The 15,475-nt window shown below is 32.7% G+C and overlaps 4 protein-coding genes and 1 pseudogene across 4 annotated transcripts; 2 read left to right on the top strand and 3 right to left on the bottom strand.

The window, feature by feature from the left end:
• Positions 1-694: 694 nt before the first annotated feature.
• LOC126554475 (uncharacterized) lies at positions 695-1,188 on the bottom strand (annotated as a pseudogene).
• LOC126554481 (uncharacterized) lies at positions 1,186-2,159 on the bottom strand. The gene is made up of 5 exons (XM_050209560.1): positions 1,855-2,159; positions 1,658-1,790; positions 1,423-1,599; positions 1,310-1,362; positions 1,186-1,194 (listed from the first exon to the last, which is right to left on the bottom strand). Exons 1-5 carry the CDS (start codon positions 2,140-2,142, stop codon positions 1,186-1,188), a joined length of 660 nt encoding a protein of 219 aa, XP_050065517.1. The 5' UTR covers positions 2,143-2,159.
• A 1,045-nt stretch (positions 2,160-3,204) lies between these two features.
• LOC126554474 (uncharacterized) lies at positions 3,205-5,706 on the bottom strand. The gene is made up of 3 exons (XM_050209553.1): positions 5,437-5,706; positions 5,152-5,367; positions 3,205-4,650 (listed from the first exon to the last, which is right to left on the bottom strand). Exons 1-3 carry the CDS (start codon positions 5,591-5,593, stop codon positions 3,428-3,430), a joined length of 1,596 nt encoding a protein of 531 aa, XP_050065510.1. The 5' UTR covers positions 5,594-5,706; the 3' UTR covers positions 3,205-3,427.
• An 8,254-nt stretch (positions 5,707-13,960) lies between these two features.
• On the top strand, positions 13,961-14,713 carry LOC126554480 (uncharacterized). The gene has a single exon (XM_050209559.1). The coding sequence runs from the start codon at positions 13,961-13,963 to the stop codon at positions 14,711-14,713; it is 753 nt and encodes a 250-aa protein (XP_050065516.1).
• Positions 14,714-14,807: 94 nt separating this feature from the next.
• On the top strand, positions 14,808-15,257 carry LOC126554479 (uncharacterized). Its single transcript, XM_050209558.1, has one exon. The coding sequence runs from the start codon at positions 14,808-14,810 to the stop codon at positions 15,255-15,257; it is 450 nt and encodes a 149-aa protein (XP_050065515.1).
• The last annotated feature ends 218 nt before the right edge of the window (positions 15,258-15,475 follow it).

Genomic DNA, 15,475 nt, shown 5'->3' with positions numbered 1-15,475 from the left:
TCATAAGGATTTAAATCCTAAACAATGTACATTCTATAAAGTATTTGCTGTAAGGAAATGGTTTATAAATAATTCTTAAAAATTGTATACATTTTATTGAATAAACATGAAAATATTTTAACATTGTTTTTTTTTTATTTATATGCTAACATACATTTATATATGATAGCATTTACACAGGTTTTTAAATTAAATATGTATGGGCTTCCATCAACATGAAACAGAAAAAACATGATTATTAACAGGAAAAAATATATTATAAGAAAACATTGTAAACTAACTTAAATATCTAACAATTATACATTATAAATATGAAAAAACTTAATTATCTATCAATTATACATTATAAAGGGGGGAAATACTGTAAGTTTATACACTAATCTAACTTAAAAACATTCTGTTAAACAGTATTTACAATAATTTCAATTTGAGTTATTTTACAATCGTCGGTGTATCCAGCCGTGACATCTAAATACAAAGGTTATATACAATAATCTATATCAAATATAACAGACTATATAACGTATAATATTAACAGTAAAACTAATTAACAGAAAAAAATATACAATATATAAAATCAAGAAAAGTAATGTAGAAGGTTGGAACCTTCATCTAATCGTCCTCGGGTTCATCTCTCCTGTAAAATTAAGAGAAAATATTAGTAAAATAATTTAAATATTTATTTTGTAATAACTTACTCTATGCTATAATGACTATGGGCCAGTGTATTTATTTTATCTTCTAACACCACCCTCTTATCATCATAGTTGTTATAGGTCAGCTTCCTGGTCTTTATCGTTACTAGCTGGTGGTTGAATGACCGTATTGATACATTCTCCTTGTATACCTCCACTCCAGCTTCACCAAACAAACACTTCCTATGGTCTTCCATCGTCATGTGGTTCTTAACAACATGAGCTCTGATACCCTTCGCCTTGATCTTTTCACCACCAACTCTGTCCTCTGCTCAAGCATACACATTAAAAGCGTAGGACTTTGCCCTCAACGCACAGAACTCAGTGATTATATTCCCATCCACCTCATCAGAAAAGTACCCCAGAGACTTCTTTCTTTCTGCCACATAGCACGGATGGTCATTGGACAGGTTGGCGGTGTCCATCCGGTCCAACAAGTTACGATTAACCACCAAGTCCACATAAAAATTTTCAGTATCAATATGATATACTAGTGAATCTGGAAAAATAATGATATTTAATTAATATATTATATACATGAGTATAGTTTTAATATATTTACCTGTATCAGTGTACATTAATTTTATTTTATCTCTATATAATTTCTTCATTACATTATAATGGTACTCGTACATCATCGCCTTGGATATGTCCAGCACAGTGAATCCTGTAAATAATAAATGTGTTAATAAATGATAAAAATGTAATTTAAAAAAAGTATATTTACCAATATAAATAGGTTTGTCAAATCTAATAATCTTATTCTCCAGGGTGACAGCATTAAGGTTCTCATTGTAATTTGTACAGTGTTTGAACGTACACTTGTTTATAAGTTTTTGCAACCTCTTTTCACATGACACCAACTCCATCTTCATCTCCTTCCTCTTCGATTGCATTGTTTTACCTGTAAAAATAAAAATGTTAGTAAAAATAGAATAAATTTAATAAATAAAGTGACATACCAAATACAGCGTTATTCATTAATTTAAAAAAGTCTTTCTCAAAATCATTCTTTGCCTTCTTCCTCATCTCGGTGTTCAACTCAATATATTTAGCCAGCCAGTCAGACTGGTTGAATTGTATTACTCTATGTACCTGTAAAAATAAGAAATTTTTTTAAAAAATCTGTTTAAAAATCATATAAAATATAAATATTTACCTTTTCAACTATAAGTCCATTTTCAATCGCCTGCTGCAGGTTTCGATAGTGTATAATATAATTATCCTTCTTTTCGAACGTTGCCATCAACTTCCGTACCTTCGAACCACTTGGCATACTATTTTGGGGTAAGAAAGGCAGGTCGTTATGCTCGTTGTGTAGGTGTTGTGGGTACGTCACGTCCACCTCATACACACGTCCTATGGGGGAGGTGTCATCCAAATCATCTAATCCGTTTAATGTAGGTTCAACCCAGTTGAACCCACCGTACGGCATGTACTGTGACATAGCCCATCCATACAAGTTGTTACCTATAAAATAAAAATAAATTAATAAGTATGTGAGAAAATAAATTAAAAATATATACTTACAGTCCTTATAAATTATCCATGATTTATCCTTCGTCTCGTTGTATCCCGGGGTCTTGACATTATTCGCCTTCGCATACCGCATACCGTTTGCTCGCTTGCGCTAGTCCACCACGTATACCTTAAAAATAAATAAGATTATTATATGTACATTTTTAAAAATAATATATATATATACTAACCATTTTCGAACATCAGCAAAATGTCGTAATCGTGCAATAACTGTAGCTTTTGACCGGTAAACTTAAGCATCGCGTCAAAACTCAAGCCTGGGGCGGTGAAATAATGAGCGGCGTCCAGGTTATACGCCCTCATGCATACGTCGCGGAAGTTTTCAAAGACGTCCGCCAACAACAGCACATCGATCTTCAAATACAAGTCACTGTAGTCACCAAGCGTCTTACAGTCGAAGTGGTCCCAGACCTCCTTCGTGTGCTCAAACTCATTATCCTTGATCCCGGTCTCTGTCAACGTACTATAAAAATCTTGCTTCCTCGGTAAACTCATATCCTTCAGCCGCTCCCAACTATCCGTGTACTCGTACGGGTACACCCCCTTACGAGTCACGAGCGGCATATCTCCGGTGACAAAATGTTTGGCTGTCTCACGGAAGTTGTCATGTTCGGGTGTAACCAAATTTTCAGCCAGGGACGACAGACTCGACGCCATAAACCGGAACGTGTCGATAAACCGAACAGTGAAGGTACTACTTTTATATTTCGAGAAAGATATATATTTCTCTTCGCTGTTCGGAATAACGTTGATAGTCTGAGTATCATATCCAAGTTCCGTTACAATAAGATGTGCGTCATAGTTTGATAGATTATGGAAAAAGACGGGGACAAATTTAGGTTGTTGTAACTCTAAGTTACACCTAGAGCACAAAGTCTGCCTAAATTTCCCCGTCAAATGATAGTGATCCCTAACCTTATCGCCCCCGGCTAAACAACATTTACATAAATTACACGTACTCGTATTACACTCTTGATGTGTTTTTTCTTCGCCCTCAGTCATTTTTATAGGAATATTTGTCTTCATCAGTTTCTCAATTTTCTGGGCCACCTCAACTATCATCTCCACAAAATGTCTAGCCACGTCCGTTCTGTCTTCGCTGCCTCTGTAGATTACCGGTCCCGCCGGTATCTCGTACTCTTCCAATAACTCCTCCGGTACGTTGTCGCTCGCCTTCACTAAAAACCCGTAACTCATCGCTTCGTGTCTCTGTATAATTGTAGTACACTCCCGCCTTTCTTTTCCTCCGTCTTCACCAACAATGCTTCGAAATCCGCATAAATAACAAAAGGGTGTCGCTGTGTCTTTTTCCACGCCTTAAACTCAATGCTATCACCCTCCTTCGGCATCTCCGGTAGAATCGGCTTGTGCGCCCCGCAAATCAATTTGTGCTGGTTTAGAGCCTCTTGTCCGCTCATCTTATATTTTAAATTTCGGTTGTCGAAACTTGTAAAACACCTTTTACAAAACACGACACGCCCATCATGTCCGGTTTTTTGTTTACGTATGAGCCGGGAAAAATTTGAAATGTATGGATAATGCGAGTTGTCACCGTCCGTTATCAGTAACAGGTCGAAGTGATTGGATTTTTCTTCGTCAACAACACGTAGCGGGTAGACCTCATACCTCGGCAATTTCGGTATTTGGAATTTTTTATCGAGGCTGTACACGTTTATTGACACGTTAATATTATTTTTTTCAAATTTCGGTATATCTGAGAGAGGTGTAGGGAAGGTGATGCAATCAAAATTATATTTATCTTCATGTTGCCTGTAATTTTCTCCGACACGATATACCGGTGGCTTCGTCACATGCCTCGCGAGAATCGCCCACTTGAAACAATACCGGTCTACGTTCTGTGGGTTTACAGTCGCCCGCTTCCTGTCGATATACGCCGGTAACTCTATATACGATGATCCGCCCATCGGAGTATATTTGTACACCGACAATAATAACCCGTCTATGGATTCTAAAGTAAAACCGCTACCTCTCCCCATATATTCATCCTTCTCCTTCATCAACTTCATATACGCTATCTCTACAATTGTTCTAATGTCGCTGTCAGGAAAAATTTCTACCGCTGAAGTCTTCAATGCCCTGTTCTCCGACGAGTTTGGTACGTTCGGACGGTTATAGGTCGCCTCAAGTTTCAAATTAAATTTAATCGCATGTTTTTGAACGTGCGTTTTCAATAAATTTACTAGCTCAGGCATAAGTGGACGGAGAAAGTCTGAATAAATTTTTGTATTGGTGATATTTTTAGCGTAATACCAAACTATTTTCCTATTTGCAGACGACGAAATTTCATTAAATCCGGCTGACTGTACCATATCCACCCTAGTCTTTTTTGCCCTAGTAGCTGAGGTGGTGTTGGCAACAGAAACGCGTTTACCATTTACAGCAGAAGTGTAAGATTCTTTAACAGAAAAAAAAAAGCCCTAATTAATATCTATACTAAAATAAACCTAAACTATTTTTCCTATCATGCTTGAAAAAAAAATTAATATCTACTAAAATAAACCTAAACTATTTTTCCTATCATGCTTGAAAAAAAAATTAATATCTACTAAAATAAACCTAAACTATTTTTCCTATCATGCTTGAAAAAAAAATTAATATCTACTAAAATAAACCTAAACTATTTTTCCTATCATACTCGAAAAAATGTTTTCCATCGTTAAAAAAATCTTTATAATAAAATATCTATCAAACAGTCCGACTTCCGGTGTAATATCGGAATACCCCATAGGATGAGTGAATTGATCGATATAATGCCGGAATACTCCAACTATTATACCATTTATCGTTTCACAGACTGTTTGATAAGTTTAAAATAAAATTTACGATTTTTTCGAGTCTTTTAAAATTTATTATTTTTTCGAGTCTTTTTAATTTGAGGCTAATAAATAAAACTAACCTGTATCCTCAAATTCGTCCATGGCAGCCATACACATTTCGTCTTCGGATAACATGTGTGATCCGCCAGCCGGGACATCCGGTACAACAATTTGAGGCGTTATTTGAATCTGCGGGGTGCTAGGAGGCGCGAACTGTATCACGCTTGGTCGTGTTTGCTGATCAATGATCGGTACAGCAGGCAATGGTCTCAAGTGAGCCGGAACGTTAATGATACCTTAGAAAAAATAATAGTTACAAATTAATATTGAATAAATAAGATACAGTTTAAACTTTTATTACATACCATGAGCGTTCTTCAAATGTTTGTTGAGGCTGGTCTTGAAAGAAAATGTTGATGGACATACGGTGCATGGAATACGCACACCGGTATGCTTCTTTTGGTGCACAGTTAAATTATGTTTTGCGGTGAAAACCGAGGGGCACTGATCGCATTTAAACATGTTTAAAATGTTTAAGATAAAACGGATGAAAATAAAGTGTTTAAACACTTGGAAAAATTAACACTGAGAAAAATTGTTAATACTGTTGTGTAAGGACTGTGAAAACACGGAGAGAGCAAAGGCAAAGTAAACGCTATAGATGTCTAGAACAGACTGATTGTACATCGGTCGACAACAGAGCAAGTGTCTTAGCATTTGCGGCGATGAAGACAAATTAAGCCAGGGCTAGGTAAAATATTAATTGGGTATTTACCATGATAATTGTGTACATCGCTATAGATTTTTAATTATTTTGGGTATCAATGTATTAAGACAGAGTTTCATTACCGATTCTGAAAACTGACCTGCGCGTGTAGAGCACAATAGAACGAATGACCGGCTGGGACAGGTCATTCCGTTAACAATAAGCATGTTACATATAACGCTCCCAATACGTGTCGTCGACAATAAATGTGTTGTTTACGCAGCATTTGACAAAAATTATGATTATTAATATTATTTCGAGCCAACTTTTATAAAAATAGTTGTTATTATCGACATATACCGCTTTGAGATTATAAAGAATTATAAAATTTGTTTGATTATATTTTTGATAGGAAATATTTGGCATTCCTACAACATTCTAAATATGCGATAATAATTAATATATTCTTTATTATTAAAATCTAAATTTCTAGACTTAAATCTAATTCCCGTAAAATACTGCTACTATTATTTTCATCTATATTATTTAAACTATCTGATAGAAATAAAGTGAAAAATGTATCGTCTTGAATTCTTATGAACTATTGTAACACAAAATACTTAATTTTTTTATATAAAAAGTATTGTATGTAAACGTAATGTCATACATAAACGTATCTGAATAAATCTAATAGTATACTGTGTTGGTAAAAAATAATTTGTGATGCGTTTTATAATACGATGTTTTATAACATGAGTTTTAAAATTCATGTGATATTAAAAATATAACCCACCAAAAGATTTATACACAATGGTTGTTCAGTGAAACCTTTTGTGTGTGTGTGTGTGTGTGTGTACGGTAATATGGTGCGTGTACAATAAAATGATAAGCGTAATTGATAACCACGGCGGCGGAGTAAAAATACGTCACACACGTAGTGGGAGCGGGTGGTGGTAGGGGGTAAAAATACGTCATGTACGTGTGAGAGCGGGTGGTGGTAGGGGGTCATGGCTCAAGGGCTCATGTTTCAGAATTGTCCAATTCATACTACTCCACTGAAAACAGAAGAATGCTTGCAGTAAAACTCAGAGGGTATGAAAACATGAATCAACTATGTGAAGAACTAGTGGAAGAAGAAAATGTTCAATATAAATTGGTTTTAAAAATAGAAAATGTTAGGGACATTTTAACAAAAAAATTCCCGGAATATTTATTAAATTACCAGTCAACAAAATTATTTAAAAGACTTGGAATAAACACATCGTTTTTGGAAACTGATCCAACTGAATGGAAGAACAATATCTATTATCAATTTAGAAAGAAAGTGGTTGATGCGTTGCACATAGTGAACGATACTGCTGAAAGGGGTGTGAAACTCATGGAAGAGTTTAACGAAAAATTCACCAAAAATGAAAACGAAAAACAATGTTTACTACAAGTTAGTATTGTAAACGAAACTTTTTTGAAATATAAAAAAAATTAAAAACAAAATTTTTTTTTTAGGTTATACAAAAATACAGAAAAATGTATCCAGAATGCTCGAAAAAATCCATGATGGTTCAATTTCCATGACTTAAATGTATATTTTATATATTAATGAAAGACATTTAACTGTATACTTGAATGATTAAAAAATATAATAAAATAACCGTGATAAAATCAAATTTATCAAATAAATAAAATAAATTATATTTTGATATTTTCTTGTGAAAATAATAGATTTATAAGAAATTTTAATGTATACTTTTTTATAGACAGTAATTAAAGGATTAAAGGTATAATAAATATTCTGTACATTTTTACGAAAGGATCAATAGTTTTTGAGTTAAATCGGAAAAACCATAAAACTACCCTCTTTGATCATTTTTCATCCCTCTTGCGGCACGGGAAGGAGATAAGTCACACTAACCAAATTCACCAAAAATTATTTTCTCATAACACTTAAAAAAATGGGAGGGTCCTGCATCAACATTTTTAAATTTAAAAAATAAGGACCACCCTAACAAATACTTTAAAAAAGTATAATTAATATTTATTTATTTTAATTCATAAAATAGTATAATCAATTCTCAATTCTATTTAATAGTTATTTATAAATGTTTTTGAGATATTCGAATACTTAATAACTAATAAGACTGACTGTTATTCATTGATTTATATTACGTCTCATAACATGCTTTATTATAAATTATTTATATTGTATTATTAAACTCGTTATAATTAATTATTTTTTTATACTACTAGTATTATGAATATATTATATTATAAATAAAAATATAAAATACCTTTTTCTAATCCCCATGGGTTAGTAGTTGCTACTTGCTATTCGATAAACCGCGATATCCTATATATATATAGATATATAAACATAAATATTTATCTATATAAATATAGATATTTAAATAATTTTCATATATTTTTTTAAGTTTCAATGTTTGTATGTTGGTAATAGATTTGATGGAACAATTTTTCGGTCCGAGCTGTTATCAATTTCCGGACAACCTTGATAAGATATTTGCTCTTGTGCTGTCTCTAGACGCTCGTATGTTTCTCTAGACAAGGTACCAGAGTACACTACATTCAGCGTCATCTATGGAGAAATAACAATTTTATTTCTATGAACTAATGCATTGGCGGGAACCACTATTTACTTTTCTATCGTATATTATTATCACTAGATAGCGTTGAACATAGTGTACTTGTGATAGATGTGCAGTGTAGCGGGGCAGAAACATTTGGGGATCAGACCCCACCACCTCGCCGTCCCTACCGTTACCAGTCCATTCTATCTTAGTCCGTGGCAACCGGCCAGCTGTGGAATCATTATCAATGTTTTCTTATTTATTCGGTTATGTTCTAAACTTTAAGTTTTTCATTTAGTCATGCTTTCAGTGTCACAAAGTTTCTAGTTTTTCCATTGTTTATTGTTTAGTGTGGTGACACTGAAAGATCGTTCTTTTGAGCTTTTTCGTTTTCTCTCGTCCGTTGCATGTAAAGTCAATCACTTCACTTTTTTCCGCTGTCCACACAGCTTGTCTTTTTTCGTGTTCAACAACACTAGTTTTCATGTTCTGTTTGCAGTCGTCCCAAACCATGTTGTTGTGAATTTTGTGATTCATCGTCTGGTAATTATCGTTCTCTGCAATTTTATTGCCACCATTAATTTGTTGTCCCCAGTTTGGGGTGGTCAAAAGTACCAGCGATTTGTTTAGTGATTCAACGTGTTTTGGTGTACCTCGTTACTCGTGGAGACAGTAGTGTACGCTAAAGATCCTGTCCCGGCTGCATTCAGTGTTCTTTGTTGTGAAGTCTTCGTCAAAAGTTGTCGGTACACATTCGCACTCATTCGCGTCAATTTTGTTTCTTTTATTGTAATTTAGTTTGACTTAACTACAGGCCCTGGTGCGGTAGCGTGGGTGTAAAACGAGGCGTGTGTCTCAACTGTTATGTGAGTATTGGTCGACCTACTATTTGTGTGTATGACCGACGGGTCTTACATTATTTAATAAATATACTTTTTTGTAGCCATACAGGCAGATTGTAATATCATATAATATTTATTGAAACTTATATTATTATCATTTTTTATATTCACTGTATTATTATATATCCCATAACTGGCTGTGATTTTTATTATTATTATATTGTTATTATTTTTAATTATATAGTCCACTACTACTACTTATTATTTTATTGTTGCGCTGAGATAGGTAGTACCTATATTGTTTTACCTATCTCCAGGCCGTTGTTGCGTGCCAGTATCAGATTTGAATCCAAATGGTTAATTTGAATGAAAGTTAAACTTAATAACGAAATATGTCTTTATTGCATATAAATAAAATACATGTAACAAACAAAATAAGTGGCTGAGTGTCGTGAAAGTGCTCAGTTGTTGATAGTTTTGGTACATCTGCCGTTGCTGGTCTTCGGGGTCCCTTATATATTGTGGTGCGTCTCTTGTTTACGTCGAGTTGCCGCCTTCTGGGGGAAACCAGGTGTCCTTGTAGTTGTTGTTGCAAATTCGGACACGAATTTGAGAATGTGCAATAACATCTCAAATGCATCATTATTGCACTATAATTATTGGTGCGCTTACTATCCCGACACGTGTCATGGTCATAGTAGCATCTGCATTACCCTCGACAAGAGGCATGGTCATACTAACTTAGCCTTGATATCTCGTAGATATCTTAAAGATATTTCATAGCCCATAACACCGTTAAGGCATCTTACTCTTTGTGGAGAAAGCCGAACGCGAGCCAACAGTTATAATTAAAAGTACTTAGTCCTTACTGTACTATAATTATAGTAATAACTACACCATGTACAAATATTAAATAATATAATATATAATATTATATTTAAATTTAAGGCTTACATTTTACTATACATACTGTCGTCGTATTTTGTGTACCTATTTAATTGTGTGTTCTGTATTCAGAATTTTCTTATTTATTAAAATTTAGACTGTTTTTAATCAGTTATTTTTATGATTTTAATGCAATTTATTTAACATCTTTTGTACTCGTTAGGTATATTTTATATAATTTTTATAATTATATTTATTGGATACGTACCTAAAATTATTAATTACCAATAATACCAATAACTACATAACTATTTCATTATTATTATAACCAAATGTATTCATAATAGAGAAATTATATTATAAATTATGGAGTATTATATAGCTGGGTTACCCTGGCACCCCATTGACTAAATTCTTATTTTTTTTTAAGACCATTCATTGTACTAAAATTTGTACCTATTTGTACCGTAAGTTTCAGAATATGTATCAAAGTATTTCCCCCGGAAAAATCAATTTCCCGCTGGGGCGCCAGGGTAACGTTACACCAGCGTCCAGCACCCCCGTTGCTAAAAAATGGGCTTTAAAACATTTTTTTTTACCATTATTTGTATTATAATTTGTACCGATTTGTTCCATAAGTTTCAGAATTTGTACCAAAGTATTTCTCCAGGAAAAATCGATTTTCCGCCGAAGCGCCAAACGTTACACCGGCACCCCAGTTGCTGAAAAATGGACTTTTAACAATTTTTGTTTACTTATACAGGCGAATTTGTGGCTTTTGTCTGTCAAGCTATGTACTGAAATGCAGGGTACTGTATCATAAACAATATTTGTATTTTGTACGTAATTTAATTTCCTAGTACAATCCAGAAGTGAGAATAAGTTTGTGCAGTTATAAAAAAATATCTAATATAATGTATTATTATACACATTTTATATGGTATAAAATAAAAAATATTTTTTTACGTACACAAATTATTATTATCATTTAAAAGATAAATATTATAACGAACCTAACCTAACCTATTGATTTAGCACAACAAATTGTAACAATTTTTTTTACTATTAATTGTACTATAATTTGTACCGATTTGTACCACCAACTTAGCAATTTGTATAAAGTCTGTAAAAAGTAATTCCACAAGAAAATTCAATTATACACATATTTTCCTGCTCTGATCGCTTATATATATATACCAATAACAAAACCACGAAATTTATTATAATATAATTTATTATTAATTACCATTTTGAAAATAAATACTATGACGAACAAGACTTGCCGATTTAACACAACAATATTTTTTAATTTATTTATTTTTTTCGTTTTTATACAAATTTATTGTACTCAATTTTATAATACTCTAACATTATTCTATACAGCGTACATATTATTATGTAATACCATGCGTAACACAATATTATATTAATACGTATTGGCGTATTTATTACGCCATTATATAATTCAAACACTAAAAATAATAATAATAACCGACGTTCCTTTACCTATAATTAACTTTTGATATTATCAAATATTAATAATGCATTAGATAGGTACGTAATTTGCCGTTACCGCATCGCTCAATTCCGTATATCCATTATAATATGCTTTGTCCTCCGTCTAATATTAAAAAAAAAAGTCAGGTAAAACCACCGTCTACCGATACATATTTTAACTGTTATCTGTGAGTAAAACGAATTCTATGTTTAAACATGGAAATCGACGGCAATGAGTGAAGTGCGGGCCTTAGAGTGCGCAACAACGGTCTACGATTTTTATATACACTCTGTTCCAAAAGAGAACGATCATTTTGGCCGACCGGTTTTCGTCTTTCGCTGCGCATCTCCCACCAATTACCCGTAAGCGGGTGGTCGAGCGCCGCGTGGTGGAGTGCGTGCGATCACGGGTGCTGCTCTGCGCGATTCTGCGGGTGCGTGCGTCGTGCGTAACGCGGGACTATACGTTAAAAACCAAGTAAAAAAGTCACCCTTATTTATTTATTCCATGGTTTTTTTAGTGTTTACGTGTAGCCGTGTAGGTGCCAGATGCAGAGCACATGTACATTACGCTTTGTCTGTTGTTTGACTTCTACGGAGTACGACCTATTTTTCTACCTCTACGGCTGTGCACAGTATTTTGTATTTTTTACATTTTTTATTTTTTTAAACTATGGAAAACATGGAATCTCCAAAAAACCGGAATCCTCAAGGAAAGGTAAATATTCACTATTCAATTATTATTTGATAATATTATTTAGATGATGTCGTATTGCATGCAGAGTTGGTCATTAGTCGAATAAAAAATTATTCTTTATTCATTTATTTTTCATTTGATTAGTCTAGATTTCTTTTCATTTATCATAGATATTAATATAACGAGGTTATGAAATTTTAACTACAAAATAACTGTAATTTTACGAGTTAAACAAATTCCGTAAAAATCAACATTGGATTTTTGAATGGTAACACCTATATTTAATACCAAATAATTATAATACTATTTTTTTAAGAACTTCTGAGTTTGAATTTTTTATTACGATTCAATAGATTTTAAGATTTGTAAACGTAATTATAATGGAAAACGATAAACATAAATAAATAAATAACACAAAACAAAACGTAACGTTTAAAAAAATATATGATATATAAATATATCATTAAATAAAACATGACGCAAAACAGTATATATTGTATTCAATTAAACGAAATAATTAATTTCCAATTATTTGATAATACTTAGTAGTATTCAATTATTTATTCAATCCAAGAATTCTTTACAAACTATGTATTGTAATTTAATCTGTATCACATTTAATTAAATAAATAAAAGAAAATAAAGTTATACAATACCTACTTAAAACTCAGAATAGGGAAATTATGTTCCCAAAAAAAGGTCATATTCATATACTTTTATATTGCGGCCTGTGTAATTTTAAAACAGGTATCTAAATGCTTTTAAATTTTAAATAACGATAAACTCAAAATTTGTATAACGTTTTGATTGTAAATAACGTAAAACAAATTTTTTTTTTCAAATGCAAGCCCTGGTTGTAACTAATCACTAGGGCTAGGATTTATATGCATTTGCATGTTTTTTTCCTTAAGTCCAAATTTAATGGTTGTCAGATTTGTCCACGATTTGGCTTATTCTCGTTTAAATAGAACCAATTTATTTTTGCATATTTTTGCATATTTTGATAAATAAAGTGCATATTTTACAATTTTTTATTGCATATAAATCCTAGCCCTACAGTAATCACTGTAATCACTGTAAATACTTGACATTTTCACCAAATGTTTATATTAGTGTTATCTATATACAGTTATATTTTCAAAATATTTCGACTTTTTTGAACTTTTTATATAAACCACTGAAATTTTCAATTTTTCTGATAATTTTTTTTTTTTTGAATTGTCGATTAAATTTGTTTGGCTGAGTCAAAATACTTGAAATTTTAATACAAAGTTCCTCATAAGTTATTCTTATAGTGATTAAAAAATTATAGGAATACATAGGCAACATTTGTTTTATTAACATTTGAACTAATAATGTAAAAAAGTTTTAACTAATACCACGACTAATACATTATCTCTATCACCTGTGTACAATATTATAGTCACGGACTAAGATTAATTTAACATATTTGCCTAACGTATTAATAATAACAATATATAAATCGCTTTTCGTAAACGATGATATAGCATTAAATTCAAATTTAACAACATCGATTACAGTGACCCATTTCTAATTTACTGTACAGAAGACTGTCACCCTTTTACCGACTTTTTATTATTTCAGTTTGTGTCATCTGGCACCAGAACAGTTATTATAAACGCATACAAACACCACATAACTCAAAATCCAGATGCTAAAATGGTTCATCTAAAAAAAATATTATCAGAACAACTAGGAATTGGAATTGGAACTATTTATCAAACGATCTTGGAGTACAAACGGTCTAAAACAATTTCATCACCGAATAGAACCAAAAAGTTTAAAAATGTGAAGGATAAGGTAGATGATTTTGATAAATATGCAATAAGACGGAAGATACATAAATTTTGGTCTGATCGCGAGTTCCCAACATTAGACAAAATTCTTCAAGTAATCAACGAAGATAAGGACTTACCCAATTTCTCTCGTACCTCACTGTATAGATTATTAAAATCTATGGACTTTGAGTACGTGAAGCAAGGTCGTAATAGCGCTTTAATAGAGAAGACTGAAATTGTTGATTGGTGGAGGCGATATTTAAGGGCGATACGGCGATACCGAGAAGAGGGTCGACCAATATATTATCTGGACGAAACTTGGGTCAATGCTGGTGACGTTCCACACAAGGTTTGGTGCGATAAATCGATAAAATCAGCAAGTGATGCAACTTCAAAGGGCCTTACAACCGGTGCAGTAAAACCAAGTGGAAAAGGGAAGCGTCTTATTGTTTGCCATATAGGATCTGAAGATGGATTCGTCCCTGACAGTTTGTTATGCTTTGAGTCTAAAAAAAACACTCAAGACTATCACGATGAAATGAATGGTGAATGTTTCCGTGAATGGTTGGAAAGTGTTTTGCCTAGACTCAAAGATAACGCTGTTATTGTTATGGATAACGCCCCTTATCACTAAAAACGTAAAACAAGAAAAGTGCCCAAATTTGAATACGAGGAAAGCCGATATTATTGCGTGGCTAGAGAGCAAAGGAGAGGTTGTTGATAAGTCTATGGTTATTCGAGAACTAATTCCGATTGTCAATAGACTGAAGCCAATGCACAACAAATACGTGATAGATGAAATGGTCAAGACACATAATAAAGATGTACTTCGTTTACCACCATATCATTGCGAGCTCAATCCGATTGAGCTCGCATGGTCCAGTGTAAAAAATTATGTGAGAAAGAATAATACCACTTTCAAGCTGCAAGATGTCAAACGATTATTAATTGAAGGCGTTCAAAGGGTAGATTCTGAGATGTGGAAAAATTTTATTAAACATGTAGTTGACGACGAAGACAAATTGTGGAACATGGACTTCATTGTTGATGAGTTTACGGCTGAACAAGAACCGTGTGTTTTGAATCTGGTCCCCGATGACTCGGACTCAGAATCGAACTCGGACTCAGAATCAGACTTGGACTCAGATAACGACGTCAGACCTCTTTCAGACGAGTAAATTCATTTGTAAATTATGTATTATTATTTTTGACTATGATTATTGTAATTGTATTATTGTTTTTAGTATTATATTTGAATTATCGTTTTCCCCTATGATTATTGTAATATTGTATTATTGTTTTTGACTATGATTATTTTTTACTATTATTAATATTATATTTTGATTATTAGCTACAGTATAATTGTGTTATTATGATTTTAAATATTCGTATTAGG

Source organism: Aphis gossypii, unplaced genomic scaffold (assembly GCF_020184175.1).
Source record: "Aphis gossypii isolate Hap1 unplaced genomic scaffold, ASM2018417v2 Contig00517, whole genome shotgun sequence".
Taxonomy (NCBI): Eukaryota; Metazoa; Arthropoda; class Insecta; order Hemiptera; family Aphididae; genus Aphis; species Aphis gossypii.
Note: the sequence above shows the minus strand (reverse complement) of the source record. Positions and strands in the feature narration are given on the sequence as shown.